The sequence below is a fragment of the Ostrea edulis genome, chromosome 1 (assembly GCF_947568905.1).
Source record: "Ostrea edulis chromosome 1, xbOstEdul1.1, whole genome shotgun sequence".
In the NCBI taxonomy this organism is placed as follows: Eukaryota; Metazoa; Mollusca; class Bivalvia; order Ostreida; family Ostreidae; genus Ostrea; species Ostrea edulis.
In genome coordinates, this window is record NC_079164.1 from 87,054,528 (window position 1) to 87,069,826 (window position 15,299).

The 15,299-nt window shown below is 35.7% G+C and overlaps 3 protein-coding genes across 6 annotated transcripts in view; 2 read left to right on the top strand and 1 right to left on the bottom strand.

Moving 5' to 3' along the window:
- The first annotated feature begins 1,061 nt into the window (after positions 1–1,061).
- LOC125676511 (uncharacterized) lies at positions 1,062–6,326 on the top strand. 3 transcript variants are annotated; one of them, XM_048914374.2, is made up of 5 exons: positions 1,062–1,130; positions 4,557–4,619; positions 4,718–5,320; positions 5,451–5,495; positions 5,594–6,326. In XM_048914374.2, exons 2-5 carry the CDS (start codon positions 4,565–4,567, stop codon positions 5,959–5,961), a joined length of 1,071 nt encoding a protein of 356 aa, XP_048770331.2. In that variant the 5' UTR covers positions 1,062–1,130; positions 4,557–4,564; the 3' UTR covers positions 5,962–6,326. The 3 variants fall into 3 exon arrangements, with proteins under 3 accessions (XP_048770331.2, XP_056020571.1, XP_048770325.2); XM_056164596.1 differs by lacking the exon at positions 1,062–1,130 and adding an exon at positions 4,346–4,417; XM_048914368.2 differs by lacking the exon at positions 1,062–1,130 and having other exon boundaries at positions 4,379–4,619.
- LOC125676527 (M protein, serotype 6-like) lies at positions 6,154–11,998 on the bottom strand. 2 transcript variants are annotated; one of them, XM_048914383.2, is made up of 2 exons: positions 11,911–11,998; positions 6,154–7,213 (listed from the first exon to the last, which is right to left on the bottom strand). In XM_048914383.2, the coding sequence occupies exon 2, from the start codon at positions 7,208–7,210 to the stop codon at positions 6,386–6,388; it is 825 nt and encodes a 274-aa protein (XP_048770340.2). In that variant the 5' UTR covers positions 7,211–7,213; positions 11,911–11,998; the 3' UTR covers positions 6,154–6,385. The 2 variants fall into 2 exon arrangements, with proteins under 2 accessions (XP_048770340.2, XP_048770348.2); XM_048914391.2 differs by lacking the exon at positions 11,911–11,998 and adding an exon at positions 9,983–10,834.
- Positions 11,999–12,194: 196 nt separating this feature from the next.
- Positions 12,195–15,299, top strand: part of LOC125676502 (RUS family member 1-like) — a 13,640-nt gene continuing 10,535 nt past the window's right edge. Inside the window, exon 1 of the mRNA XM_048914362.2 lies at positions 12,195–12,421. Coding sequence (XP_048770319.1) covers positions 12,299–12,421 — 123 coding nt within the window. The 5' untranslated portion in view covers positions 12,195–12,298. The remainder of the gene's footprint in view (positions 12,422–15,299) is intronic.

The following is a 15,299-nucleotide window of genomic DNA, read 5'->3' on the forward strand; positions in this document are numbered from 1 at the left end:
TGTTAAATATATATAATGATTTTCTTTCTGAAAATTTTCGCAACAAATTTTGATATGACCTTGAGGCCATGACCTTTGCCGAGATGGTGTTGCTTTGAACAAAACGTCGACATCATATTATGAATGAATTGCATATTTGCAATTTTCAAAAATATCTGATTAGTCGTTCTTCATCACAAACTTTTAGTATTTTCTTAATTAAAAAAATTACCAAAGGATGTTTAGATGCAACTCATATTCCAAAGAGTTTATGAAAGACACAGATCAATCCCATGAGCCTTATACAAGCTCACCGAGCCATTGACTCAGGTGAGCTAAATGTTAACGGTGTGGTGAACATGGAAATACTGTAGGAATATGTTTACAACTGCGTATAACATGGACTGGCTGTAGAGAAAATTCTATTTTACAACTGTATTCTAGATTTATAGAATTTTCCACTGGAGACTCCCTCTGGGATTACATAGGGGAAAAATACTCTAAAGTGAGTTTTCCGGGGGGGGGGGGGGGATATACGCTACAGTTAGTTTTTCGGGGGAAATTTTTTACTCTAGAACCAGTTTCCGGGGAGGAATTTTTGGAGGGAAATCCTTATCTACAAGACCATATTTTCACAGTGTAGGAGAACTGCATTACCATAGTACTAAGAGTGCCAAAATGGTTCGTCGTAGCAGTAAATGAACGTGTTCGATGTCACAGCAGAATAACGTATTGTGTCTTCATTATCAATCGCATGGAATCGAACCTGTACAGATCATAAAGATGCATGATCTTTAGAAACTACTTATCTATTATCAAGGGATCTGTTGGTAGCATGCACTTCGTCGTGACTGTTTGTATTTTCAAGTCTAAGTACACAGAAGACAGTGTTTGAGTATTCTCATTAACTTTTTTAATAAATCTGATATATTTATTACCCTGTATGTTTTTCCTGTAGGAAATATTATATACATGTTTGTCATCTATCATGGACTTGTAAAAGAGAATTGTTTTTGCGATGAAGATTTTCCCTATAAACGTCACAAAGGCCTAGTGTCGCCTGTCACGTCGCGCGTTCCCGATTTAACGCTCGGCAGGAACCCAATCACAGGTATTGTATAAGTCTGCATAGGATTGTACACTACATACAGGTGAGAACGTATACAGTTTTCAGGAAATTTATTTTGATGTAATTTGTGTGTGTGTGTCCATCACAAGTTTTAAGTCATCGGGCAAAAGAAGTGTTATGGAGCTTCCAAAAGTCTTTTAACTTCTTAAATTAAAATAAGAATGATGATGATAAAAATGAGACCGGTTCATCTTGTTTTTATATATCTCATGTTGGCTCTAACTCTTCATTATTTTCAAAACCATTTAATGAAATTAATTTTATGTGCCTCTACATACACTGTTAAGTCTCATTCATTCCTATGCTGTTTTCTTATTTGAATCAATATCATCACCAATTACAGAAAACATTTGAGGTTTTTAAATGACAAACATTGGAAATCAAGATGAATGAACCAGGATATGACGTGCGAATACATAAAAAACAAACATTTCATAAAATCTGTGGAAAATTCCATTTTCTAAAAAATTTTTTTTTGGGTATATTTACGGAAGTTATTATTTGGTGCATAAGTTAAAGAACGAAACTTTCCAATACCGTAACTCGTAAATATAAAGTGAGTCAAAAAGCAGTATACCACACCATATCATATTTCATCAGCGACATGGTGAATTACTAAAATATTTAAATATTAGAATATACGATAAGATATGTTTCAAATAATGTTAATTACATGGATCTAGAGAAATTATACTGCAAAAAAGGTTCAGGCCTGGCCAAGGCTTCACCCTTTTCCAGGATTAAATCATTTTACCTTATAGCTGATGCACCCTTTTACAAAGAGGTAGATGCTTAAGGTATTCAATGTATAATGAAAGAAGACTGAACAGTTTTGAACGACAGATTTAAATCAAAATAAATATTATTGTTAAATAATAATAAAAGTGAAATACATCAAATTCTGATCAGAAGTCGAACTTTTTGCACTTGAGACTTTTTAGGAAGAGTAATACTAAATAATGGTAAAAATAAGAAAAATCTACTTTTAAAAATATATGCGGTAAATGATTAATTTTATTTCATACTTTCATAAAAAGAAAGTTTATGGAACTTTTCACCAAGGGATTGGAAATATATAAGTTTTTAAAAAAAATATTTTGATAAAACATGCTATTTCCATAGACTCTATAAGTTGAAATAAATCAAGCAATAATCAAAATTTGTAAATTCCTTTGGTGGAGAATTTTTGTTTAACAAACTCTTTAAAAATGATACCATTATTACAAAAATTCCACCATCCATGTATCAGATCTGAAATAAGATCGTTGCTACATTTGATTACCTTAATTTTTTTTTAAAATTATAACTTTATAAGCAAACGTATCAGTAACTAGATCTGAATGTACTAAAACTTACTCCAACGGTTGAGTCACAGTACAAAATCAGCAACGCATTAGAAGTGTTTGCTTATGTTTACTATGCTGTACCTGATAGAGCATGTAACAAGGATTGGTGACGTCACTATGATCTGCCTCATATTCATTTTTTAAAAGAGTTGGTACATTAATTCCATCAGGGTTTTTTCTTTCTCATAGACCTGGCTAGTGTTTCGTGATATTTGGTAAGAAGGGATCACGGCTTGTCCCACCCCCTCAGTGGAGGCGGCGGGAGAAGAGACTGTGACACATTTATCGGCGAATCACTGCCATTTTATCACTCTAAATCCTAAAATGACGCTAAAATTCCCATCGGACTTGTTTATACTTCACAATACCACGACACTTATTGGATCAATAATGATTGTTTCATGTTCGGACGCGAGGTCGGTCTTAAAGTGTCTGGTGATTTACAGGTATCGGATTAATGTAGTATATTATTTATTTTCTATGATTAATAACAACAAAAGGTATTTGTAAGTATGAGCATAATCGCCGTGTTGCCTCTGAATTCGGACTTGCATACATATGTCTTCCGTCCCATCGCAGTCAATAATTTATATTGTGCACCCAACATTAGATATAGCTGCCTGCTGTTGCCCTAGCTGCAGAACTGTAGCTCTCTGAAAAAATATTTTGACATAACAGAGAGCTACAGAGCCACCCCTTATAAAAACCTTCGATTTACGGCGCACAAAAAGCTGCGCACGGTTGAGGCCTTATATCGTTGTATTCTTGAGTTGCTGTCTCATAAATTTAATATCAAAAAATTCATAACACATTTCCCTACTATACTTGTGTCTAAACATACCTTCAAATATTCATCAAAGCCCCATACGACCTGAAACAGTCCCAGCTTCAAATGATTTCGTTTGTTGACGTAGCCATGTTAGGTAGCCAGTCAATTCGAATCCTGTTGTTGTTGGTATATATTCATAAAATTCTTTATATATTATGTATTCACTCTTCATTTATTATCAATACGAATAATTTATAGAAATTAAAAAAATGAAGTTTTTCTAAAGGTAAAATAAGCTCTTGATTCATGAAAATGCTACTAAAGTCCTTAACACTCGTGTGGCACGGATGGAGACCGGACCAGACTAATGAAAGCCGCATTGCCGTGAGTTTAGATATTTGAATAATTATTATTTAAGGGTACTGGGATGATATATTATTTAAAATATTGAGCTAAAATGTTTGTGGGGATATTAGTTCACATCTAGACGTTATTGTGCTAGTATGGAAATTAACCAGGATTCGAATTGACTGGCTACCTAACATGGCTACGTCAACAAACGAAATCATTTGAAGCTGGGACTGTTTCAGGTCGTATGGGGCTTTAATGAATATTTGAAGGTATGTTTAGACACAAGTATAGTAGGGAAATATGTTAAGAATTTTTTGATATTAAATTTATGAGACAGCAACTCAAGAATACAACGATATAAGGCCTCAACCGTGCGCAGCTTTTTGTGCGCCGTAAATCGAAGGTTTTTATAAGGGGTGGCTCTGTAGCTCTCTGTTATGTCAAAATATTTTTTCAGAGAGCTACAGTTCTGCAGCTACTGTTGCCCTTGCATGATAAATTAAACAAATCTTTGATCATGCTCTATCAATTGCTTTTAATAATAATTTTAAAAAATAGATTACTATAGGTATACGCCAACGTTGTCCTTTCACCACACTTGTGTTAATAAATGTTACGTGAGGTAGATTACATAAATAAACTTGATTTACAATTTATTTATGTGCCAACATGTCTGCACAGTGCGCAATCATCGATAAAATACAGGCCTCGCATTTACCGATATATATATACACGTATATAATTTCCGCGGGATAGATCTGGAGCGTGTGCTTGTTGCCGCCTTTCTGGCAGAGTGGACACATTCATGTGCATTTTATTGCTCAACTTGGCCGTTAACTAAAAGTGTGGACCTACAGTTTCCTATATTTAGTTTTACTACACATGTCCGCAATTATTTCAAAAGATTCTTTTTACAAGGCCCTAATTGATTTATATAGCCGAAGAATATGTCATTACGTACATTTGCTGTCTCTACTTTCAGGGAAGAAGATGGCATTTTCTGCGATAGTTACTCTTGTAGCACTTCCACTGTTGTACACACAAGGTGAATATATTAAAGTTTGGTTCAATACAGGAATTAATTCTCACATATTTGAAAAATCCTTATTTTGTACAATTCTTTAAAATGTTGTTCCTTTACAGTAAACGGAGATTGTGCAGGAAAAGCCGATATCATAATAGCAGTTCCAGGCTCAGTGAACATTCCTGGAGAGGAGTTCTTCCCTTTCGAAACATTTTTACACATGCTTGTGGACTATCTGGTATTGGATGAGAATAACGTGAACATTGGCTTAGTGTTGTACGGGAAGGAACCTACCATTGTTAGCCACCCTCAACCTTTTAAAGACCAGGCACAAACAAATACTAGAGCCACTCTTCTTACTCAAAGAGAAAACTACATGAATATCCTTGGTACTCCACCAAACGTCGCAAAGGCGTTGAACTTAATGCGCGCCATGTTTCAAAACCCCAGCGGCTACCCAATGGAACGACCACGTCCCGGTGTTCAGAAAATCGGTGTTATCTTCACCTGGGGTGCACAGCCCATTGAGGCTTTCGACGATGTGGTTAGAGCCTCTGATGATCTCAGAACGGACGGTGTCACCATGTACGCGGTCGGAAGAAGTCCAATTGGACCGGAGTTTGCTAGACTAGCCACGGATGAATGCAAACTTTTTAGTATGGGAAACTTCCAGGAAGGTCTTCCTAGTGTCCTTCCATACCTTGGCAGCAGCATTTGTACACGTAAGTAGCTCGTTTTCTTTTACACTATCTGATATTTAATGAGCAATTCCCGTTTCAGTCCTTGACAAAAGTCATACAGATTTTGAAATCTTGTGCGTAATATTTTCTAACGTATTGTTCATTTTTTCAGACATGGATCCAGTGATTAATGCATCTTCTATCAATTGTTTTCCAAGTAAGTTCATCTACACTATGCCCTAAGCTCTAGTGCATGGAAATCCTTTCTGTCCACGCACATACAACTCCTTTACAACTTTCTATTTTCTATTGTAGAGTTTTGGAGGCCTAGTCCAAATCCCCCAATAATTTGCCCCTCAATGAGTGAAATTTTCCAAGACCCCTATAACTGTGCTTACTACTACAAGTGCGACTTGAGCGTAGCCAGGAGAGAACGGTGTCCCTCCAACATGTTGTTTGACAACTTTATCCGCACCTGCAACTACAAGGACGCAGTCACATGCTACTCCAGGATGACTTGTCCGGAACCCAACGGACTTTTCCCTCATCCCGAATCCTGTAATAGGTTTATGAACTGTTTTAACGGAATTCCGTATGTTCAAGAATGCCCCCCTAATCTTTACTTCAACGAAAGAACCAAACTTTGTGACGACAGACAAAATGTGCAATGTCGCTTACAATAGACGGAAATGTCTCAGATTTTCACAAGTGAAAGATTTAATCCAGCTTCTACTCAGTGTGGTTCCCAGTGCTTATCTACCGCAGAATATGCATCACATTATCTAACGAAAATCGAACCTTTAAATGCAGAAAAAAGGTAACGCAAACACACATTTCATAATCTAAGTTATAAAAAATAACAACCGAGAACCAGGTTCTAATAGAATTAGTTTATCTTTTATCAGTGAGAAAGTAAGTTAATCCATCTACATTCTAATTTTGTCGTGTGTGTATATATCTTTTCATTCATTTCAGATATCGTTATTTCATCACATTGTTTATATACATCCATTCATTAAAATTTTTATAAATAAAAGTGTAAACATTCTATTGTCTTTGTCATACTTTACTTAATACCAGAGGAATCAAGTGTCACAAGTACGGGCGTCAGAGCTTTCTCTTCTTGAGGCTAGGTCGTCCAGGCGGAACCACGGTGTTGTCGGAGCTTGTTCGGATTTTTTCCTCTAACGTCTGTATCACCTGTTGTAGCCTCCTCATCTCAACGTCGTACTCCTGTTTAAGGTTTAGGAACTTCATTCGAAATATTTCTTGATTGCTAGCACCACCTGGCTTTGTCTGCTGTTGCAGCCGTTGCTTCAGCTTAGAGATTTTCTCCTCCCATTCCATCGTTAGATGCGTCACTTCCGCTCTAAGGTTTTCTTCATGTTTCTTCGAAGCCTCACTAATTTCTTCCAATTGTTCATCTTTCTTTTGAATAACTTCCTCATAATGTTTTGTTGTCTTTTCCATTGTCTCAGAAAACTTCTTCATGGATAGCGACAGTTCATTTTCGTGGTCTTCACGTAGTAACTCTTCTTTCTCGTAATTTGATTTCTTCAGCTGTTTTATCTCCTCCAGGGTTTGTAAATGTTCTTTGTCCTTCGTTTCAATCTTTTTTCTCAGAGTTACAACTTGTTCCTCTAAGTCGCAATACACGTACATTTTGCAGTTTAGATTGTTCAGAGTTTCCAGAATTTTTTCATTTTCGGTAGTCAGGCTGTTCACTTTGTCGATCAAGCTCTTGTTCAATGTCCTCTGAACTTCCAATTCATCAGTAAGGTCTGTATTTGTTTTCAGCAAAGTCAAGAACGAGTTGTACCATTTGTCGAAGGAGGTCGAGAAATTCATAAGATCGCCATTATCTATGGAAATGTGCATTCCCGTTTGTCCCGAATCGTCCTCTTCTATCTTTATCTGATTGTTGATATCCATGTTCTAAAACGAGGACAATTTTCGTCCTTTAAAATAATGTTTAAAGTTTTGTTTACACTGCCACAGTCAAGGTCATATATATCAAAGGTCATATTGGACATGCAATTGACCTGGAACTGGTACTAATATGCCTTTAAGTCTCATATACTACTAGTACTATCTAAGGTTTAAGAATATTGTAGATTCAAGACTTTTGTTCGTTGTTTTACGCTCCTTTCAAGGGTTTTTCACTCATGTAGGTGTCACCAGCTTAAGGTGCACGTGGAGTGCTAATAATGTTGATTTATGTATGACACTCAAGGCCGTAGCAATGAGGGTTCTCTAACGTGACATCTGGGTTTTTAAAAAAAAATTATATCCGAAAGACCCGTGACTTTCATGTTTAATGCTTTGTATTTGACAAAGGAACAGTCACTTCTTAGGTTTGATCAATAATCCAGTATTTTCTGGTAGCGAAGCGAGAGCCCTAACCACGAGGCTAACGCGACTGTGTTACGATTTTTAACGACCTTGTCAGTGTCAATATTTGATCAATTCAAGGATGACAGTATGTGTATGAATGATTTCGTACATCCCTTGGTCTCGAGTAAATCCTAACTCTCACGGTTCTTGCTATCGAGCTAGGGTTTGTGGTGATCATAAGAAATAAACATCAAAGCCAAGGTAAAGATCAGGACTTGATTTTTCTCATTATATCCATTTTTGGCCAATCTGGACTTCCAAGAAACATCATACCAGTTACACGGCATTCCTATCGTGGAGCGAGTTGGATCCATATTTGGCTATATACTGTCACGGACATTTTGGCCACCTGTTGTAATTTTATGTCTCTGACGATGGCTATGTTCGACTTGTTTCTCACTCTCAGCGGAAAACATATCTACGATGATCACGCACGCATACAGTCATTTTCTTAGCATATTTGCTTGAATATTTTTCAAATACTAATTGATACCAATAAATATATAGGCTCTTGTGATCTTCCAATCTTGCAAAAAACAAAAAAAAAAAAAACCAAAAAAAAAACCAACAACACGTGCATGCAGTTTGTATTTTCAATTAGTTTCTCTGTGATAACCCTTTGAAGCACCAGGGGACCGGTCGCGGTAGCTCAGTGGTAGAGCGTTCGTTTCGGGTTTTTTTTTTCGTAACTAGGAGGTTGTGAGTTCGAGTCCCACTCGTGCCATGGCCGCGTCAAACCTAAGACATTAACAGGGTAGTGACTGCTCCCTCGCCAAACGGTCGGCAATCAGAAGTGAGAATCACGGGTCTTTCGGTTATGACCTTAACAAGAGGCCCATGGGCCACATCGCTCGCCTGAGTCATCTTGGCCAATATTTAAAGATTTTCCCTATATATTCGCATGTTAAACTTTGATCCCATTGTGGCCCCAACCTACCCCTGGGGGGCATGATTTTTACAAACATGAATCTGTACTATGTCGGGAGATTTCATGTAAATGTAAACTTTTCTGGCCCAGTGGTTCTTGAGAAAAAGATTTTTAAAGATTCCCCCCTATATATTCACGTAAAACTTTTATCCCTATTGTGGCCCCACCTTACCCCCGGGGTTGTGATGTTAAGAAACTTGAATCTGCACTATGTCAAAAAGCTTTCATGTAAATGTAAATTTTTCTGGCCCTGTGATTCTTCAGAAGAATTTTAATGATTTTCCCTATATATTTGTATGTAAAACTTTGACCCCCCTGTTGTTGCCCCACCCTACCCTTGGGGCCATGATTTTAACAAACTTGAATCTGCACTATGTGAGGAAGCTTTCATGTAAATTCCAGCTCTTCTGGCCTAGTGGTTCTTGAGAAGATTTTTAGATGACCCCACCTTATTTTTGCATTTGTGATTATCTCCCCTTTGAAGGTGAGCAAAAAACGAAGGTTCCGTGTCGCGGCAGGGGTTGGCACATTAAAGAACATTCACTGCTAAGACCATAGGCGTCGGTCAAAATTTGTGGTACTTCACCTACAGCTGGTGACGTCTCAATATGGTTGAAAAATTCTCAACGGGACATAAAATATTGAAGCACTAATGTCATAGTTCCCCCTATACCATGCATATTACATCACTGACCAGCATGTAAATTTCTCGCTTACATGCAAATCAGCATCTTGTCATGGCTTCAGTGGACAGGGACTATGGAAATTAACATGGAATGCCATGTGTATTTCAATTTCTATTAAGATATATTTTTCATTTTATATTTTAATCACTGTCTAGCTAGCTGGTGATGTCTCAATATAAGTGAAAAATTCTTGACGGGACGAAAAACAAATAAACAATCTAGTTTGTTGGGTATATGAGGTGATAAACAAGATATTTTTTATTATTATTATCATTTGTTGTTTTCATTTTCAGGCTTTATACTGTAGTTATTCACCTCACATACCCATCAAACTTTAAAATAAACAAGGTTCCCTTTACTGAAAAATATGAATTTCATGACCCCTAGTGCACAAGCTAATGGTCTGAACAGGTCTTAGGGTAAAGCTGTATGGAGCAGATATATGTATATACATATCAAAGATTATTTCATAATTTATAGTAATCTCCTAATAAACAACTAACAGAAAACTAAGGTAGTAATATAGTAATACACACTTGTATCATGAATATAACATAACCAATATGATTAGGCCTATAGGTTAAATGTGCTCTCCCGAAATTGCGAGGTCTGCTTCAGCACAATGACCGAGGGTGGCGTAATCTATATAATTAGTTTCATATTGTTGAAATTCTATGCACCTCTTATAACACTTACGTTTTTGAATGATGCACCAGTAAGCCAATGAGTTAGTAATCTCGGGCATGTACAGTGCGGTGTAATGAAAGATCAAGGTTTCAAACTCTTCCGACTTTGACAGATCTTCCCAAGTCAAGGGTTTCTGACCCGGAGCGGATCATATACCCTTGTGTGGAGCGGACTAGATCGATATTTCGGACTAGGAGCGGATCAGTATGGAGCGCCAAATTAACATAAACTCAAATAATTGAAGATATCTTCAATTATTTGAAGATATCATCAATTCATTTGATGCGCGCAACAATTGAATTAAAGATCTCTTCAAATAATTAATGATATCTTCAATTCTGAATTATTGCGCGCATTAAATGAATTGATGATAGCATTAATTCTTCTGCTGAATTGATGCGCGCTTTAATTGAATTAATGATCTCTTCAAATGAATTAATGATATCAACAATTGAATTGATGCGCGCTACAATTCAATTAAAGAGAGCAATAATTGATATAATGCGCGCATTAAATCAATTGATGAGAGCAATAATTGAATTGATGCGCGCATTAATTCATTTGATGAGAGCAATAATGGATTTAATGCGAGCATTAATTCAATTATTGATCTCTTCAATTGAATTAATGATATCTTTAATTCATTTGAAGAGAGCAATAATTCTTTTAGAGAGAGCAACTAAATAATTAAAGATATCTTCAATTCAACATATCCACAATTGAATTAATGATCTCTTTAATTGAATTGTTGCTCTCTTTAAAAGAATTGATGCGCGCATTAATTCCTTATACAAAAGCATTGTAAATAATTAAAGATATCTTCAATTGAATTAAAGAGATCATCAAATTATTTATACCGAGCTCTAAATCAATTATTGCGAGCAATATTTCTACGAAATTAATGCTCTCATCAATTGAATTGAAGAGAGCAATAATTGAATTAATTATGCGCGCATCAAATCTATTATTGCTCTCATTAATTCAATTGATGCTCTCATCAATTGAATTGAAGAGAGCAATAATTGAATTAATGCGCGCATTAAATCAATTATTGCTCTCATTAATTCAATTGATGCTCGCATTAATTCAATTGATGAGAGCAATAATTGAATTGAAGCGCGCATTAATTCATTTGATGAGAGCAATAATTGATTTAATGCGAGCATTAATTCAATTAAAGAGAGCAATAATTGAATTGATGATATCTTCAATTATTTGAGTTTATGTTAATTTGGCGCTCCATAGATCAGAAACCCTTGACTTGGGAAGATGACTTTGACAGTTCAGAATACAGAGCGGAGACTAGTTTCGTTGCCATCGTCTCCGTTGAAGTTCTAGGAGAGCTCTAAGAAAGAAGAAACTACGATATTATAGGCCTAGGGACCGATAGGCCTATATCACACAAATAACAGTTTGAATCAGCATAAATCCATCTCCCCTGGGGAGCGAAGCGGACCGAAAACACTTGGCTTGCGAAGATGGCATAAACCCAATACAATGTAGATCTACATATAGAAGAGAGTGCATGGATATGTACGTATCAACTATATGCGTATATTTGATTCTGCAACTTTACGTTGACTCAAACTATGGCAGCTAGGCTAGTACTTTTGACCAGTGTACAAAAGGAGAATTGAATCAGAATATGAATTCATATCATGTGATTGAAAACGATTGCTAAAATGAGGTCATTGCAGACCCGATTCTACTTTTTTCCTTAGATAATGGCCAGGCACGGCATAGCCTACATGTTGTCTATACATGTCTGACCACAATCTCCATGCAGAGTTGTCGTTCGTTATTCTCTCAGCCGATGGTCTGACCAGAATGTTGGGCCTTGAAATGGTACATTTATCAATGTATTAGGCCTAGTAAGCTAGGATACAATATGAAATTAATAGGCATTTGGTTGTTTAAAAAAGAAATGAGTGTGTTACCTGCTTTTAAGCTATTTCAAGTTATTGACAGATTAACGTCAACACGACCGTATGATTTGCCGAAACCAAAAGTAGAGACATAGTACAGACGACAAAAAAAAATCAACTTTCGTTTCTGATTTTTTAAAAAGAATTCGTCTATCTAATTTGATCAGAAAATTTACATCTGAAGAGTTGGATTTTTCGATTATTTGATGGAAAATAAATAAATAGATAAATAAAAATGTTTGCAACCGACCTAAATATTGAAATTTGTCAGATCTCGAATTGTTTTCGTACGACTTGTCTAAGGCAATAAAAAACGTGGCGACGGAAACCGAATGATGCTTTTAACTAAGGAAAAGAGGTCTACAAAGCAATAATCAGACGCATTGGCAGGCACTTTACAATGGTTTGTAAAGAATTCTACGGTTCGTCAACAGTTTGCAAGAAGTACATCAAAGCAGAAAAAGATAAATTGCTAACCGTTGATCTCTCTCCGAAGTGGACTTCCTTAACACAGTTTTTCGCGGTAAATATCAGCTGTATATCATTATATGTGTGTTATTCAGTGTTCGAAATTGGTTTAAAACTTGGTATAGACCACAGGTCTATGCCAAAACAAGATGACATAGATCTCATCAAATTGGCGTAGACCGCAACATTGAAAAAGAGAACACAAATTCAAAATATTGTTATTTTCTTCTAATGTACTTAAAAAGCATATTTGCTTTCTATTTCCATAACAATGTACTCCTTTCCTCATGACATTTATTAGACTTCGACTTTTTGCGATTATAAACTCTATTGCTTTAAACCTAGAAAAATGGCATAGACATGCAATTTGGTCTAAAAGTAAAGTAAATTTTATTTAAAGTCGCCACTCGGAATTCCCTTGGATGGTTGCAGCATCACTAAACACTCTGGAATGGTGAATCTGTGTGTACCACCTTATATAACAGTACTATTGTTATAATGACAAAACCATTGCCAGCAGGGGTGGAAATTCCTTATATAACAGTACTATTGTTATAATGACAAAACCATTGCCAGCAGAGGTGGAAATTCCTTATATAACAGTACTATTGTTATAATGACAAAACCATTGCCAGCAGGGGTGGAAATTCCTTATATAACAGTACTATTGTTATAATGACAAAACCATTGCCAGCAGGGGTGGAAATTCCTTATAAACAGTACTATTGTTATAATGACAAAACCATTGCCAGCAGGGGTGGAAATTCCTTATATAACAGTACTATTGTTATAATGACAAAACCATTGCCAGCAGAGGTGGAAATTCCTTATATAACAGTACTATTGTTATAATGACAAAACCATTGCCAGCAGGGGTGGAAATTCCTTATATAACAGTACTATTGTTATAATGACAAAACCATTGCCAGCAGGGGTGGAAATTCCTTATAAACAGTACTATTGTTATAATGACAAAACCATTGCCAGCAGGGGTGGAAATTCCTTATATAACAGTACTATTGTTATAATGACAAAACCATTGCCAGCAGGGGTGGAAATTCCTTATATAACAGTACTACTGTTATAATGACAAAACCATTGCCAGCAGGGGTGGAAATTCTTTATATATCAGTACTATTGTTATAATGACAAAACCATTGCCAGCAGGGGTGGAAATTCCTTATATAACAGTACTACTGTTATAATGACAAAACCATTGCCAGCAGGGGTGGAAATTCTTTATATAACAGTACTATTGTTATAATCATATGTAATATTAAAATATCAACAGGAACAATTTCCAAAACTGAAGTAAATAAGCAACTATATCTTGCCCCTCCTGTTCCAAAAAAGTGATGATAACAAGCCAAAATATGTAACCACGCCAAAAAATGAATGCAAAAACCTTGAAGAGGTCATCAGAATGTTGTGTACAATATGAAGATTGTATGTTTTAAAGGCTTATGATCCAAAATGGTGATACTAAAAATTTCAATTGAAATTTGCATTTAAAAACATGAAATACAAATAAAATACAGCATCTATTCTTGCATTACTGTGATATTGTTTGTTTTGTATTGATATTTGTTTTGTACATGTATCAATGCTTGTTTGTTTTGTTATATTTTGCATTTTACAGTTTCTTGTAAAATAAACCTATAAAATACTCTTCTGTAGCTGAAGAACGATTCTTCACCATTATGATATTGATGCTAATATTTAGGGGTGAAACGATACATATAGAATATCACACTCTAATGTTGATCTCGGACCTGGGATTGGCCCCGAGATCACTCGAGGGACAATCCCAGGTCCGAGATCAACATTAGAGTGTGATATTGTTTATATCATATACCTAAAACACAACAAGTTGATAAACATTTTTTTAAAAATTGGGGGGGGATTGACCCAAACATAAATACATGGTATACTATACAACGATATTTGACTATTTTATTCCTTCGGTGAGTTTACTTTAATGGTTATGTTTCCAGTACTATTGGCATTGTGAAACATGCTAAAGTCTGGGTTTTGTAGCTTTATTCCACTGCTGGTCACAATAATTGGATGATTAATCATGGACATCCCCTCATGTGGTCTAGAATCTGGACGTTTCAATTAACTGAACTGCTTGGCTGAGAAACTCGTCATATCTATCGCTGTGCTGTTCATGTACATGTATATACTATTAAGCAGCTCCTAGGGGCCTTCTAATGAATACTAAAATTGGAAATAAGTGAATTATTTTTATTTCTTTTTTCGGATTTACCAAACTCGCCCGTTTTCATTATTTCATATAATTTGTAAGAGTTGTAGAACTTTGTTTACGTGGCGTCATCGTATGAACGGGAATGTTTACAGATCTGATGCTACTATTTATTTGCTTAGGGAATGTTACCTTATACTGAAGTAAGTTTTTTTTACCGTTTCCCATCTGTTTAGCATCTATAAGTCATTGAAAAACGTCGGAAGATATTGGTTCTGCTTTTCTCGTTTTATTGCCAAGTCCTCGGGATTTTAGATTTCAGAAATCGTTTTAAAGCAGTTTTCTACATCAAAATTACCGTAAATTAACATTTTGATCTCCATTAGGACCGGGAATTTCTAATAATGCTTTAGTATCACCCTCCATAATCCTCCTACTGTTTTCTGTCGCCTAGAACGTTGATTGTTTTTAAATGAAGTTAAACGTGTTATTGTTCTAAATAAACAATTGTTACTTGGGTTACCCCCCTTTGCTTAGATACTCGCTACAATTTAGCGCTGTTTTTGAAAACGTTTTTATTTAATTTTTCTGCTTAAATTAAATTTTGTCGTGGAAGAAAGTATTATATTTGGAAAAAATTGTGTCTAACATCATTTTTTCATGTAGTTATGTTAGATTTCAAAAGATTAAAGAAGAAATAGCCATTTGAAATTTGAGGGCGAGACAG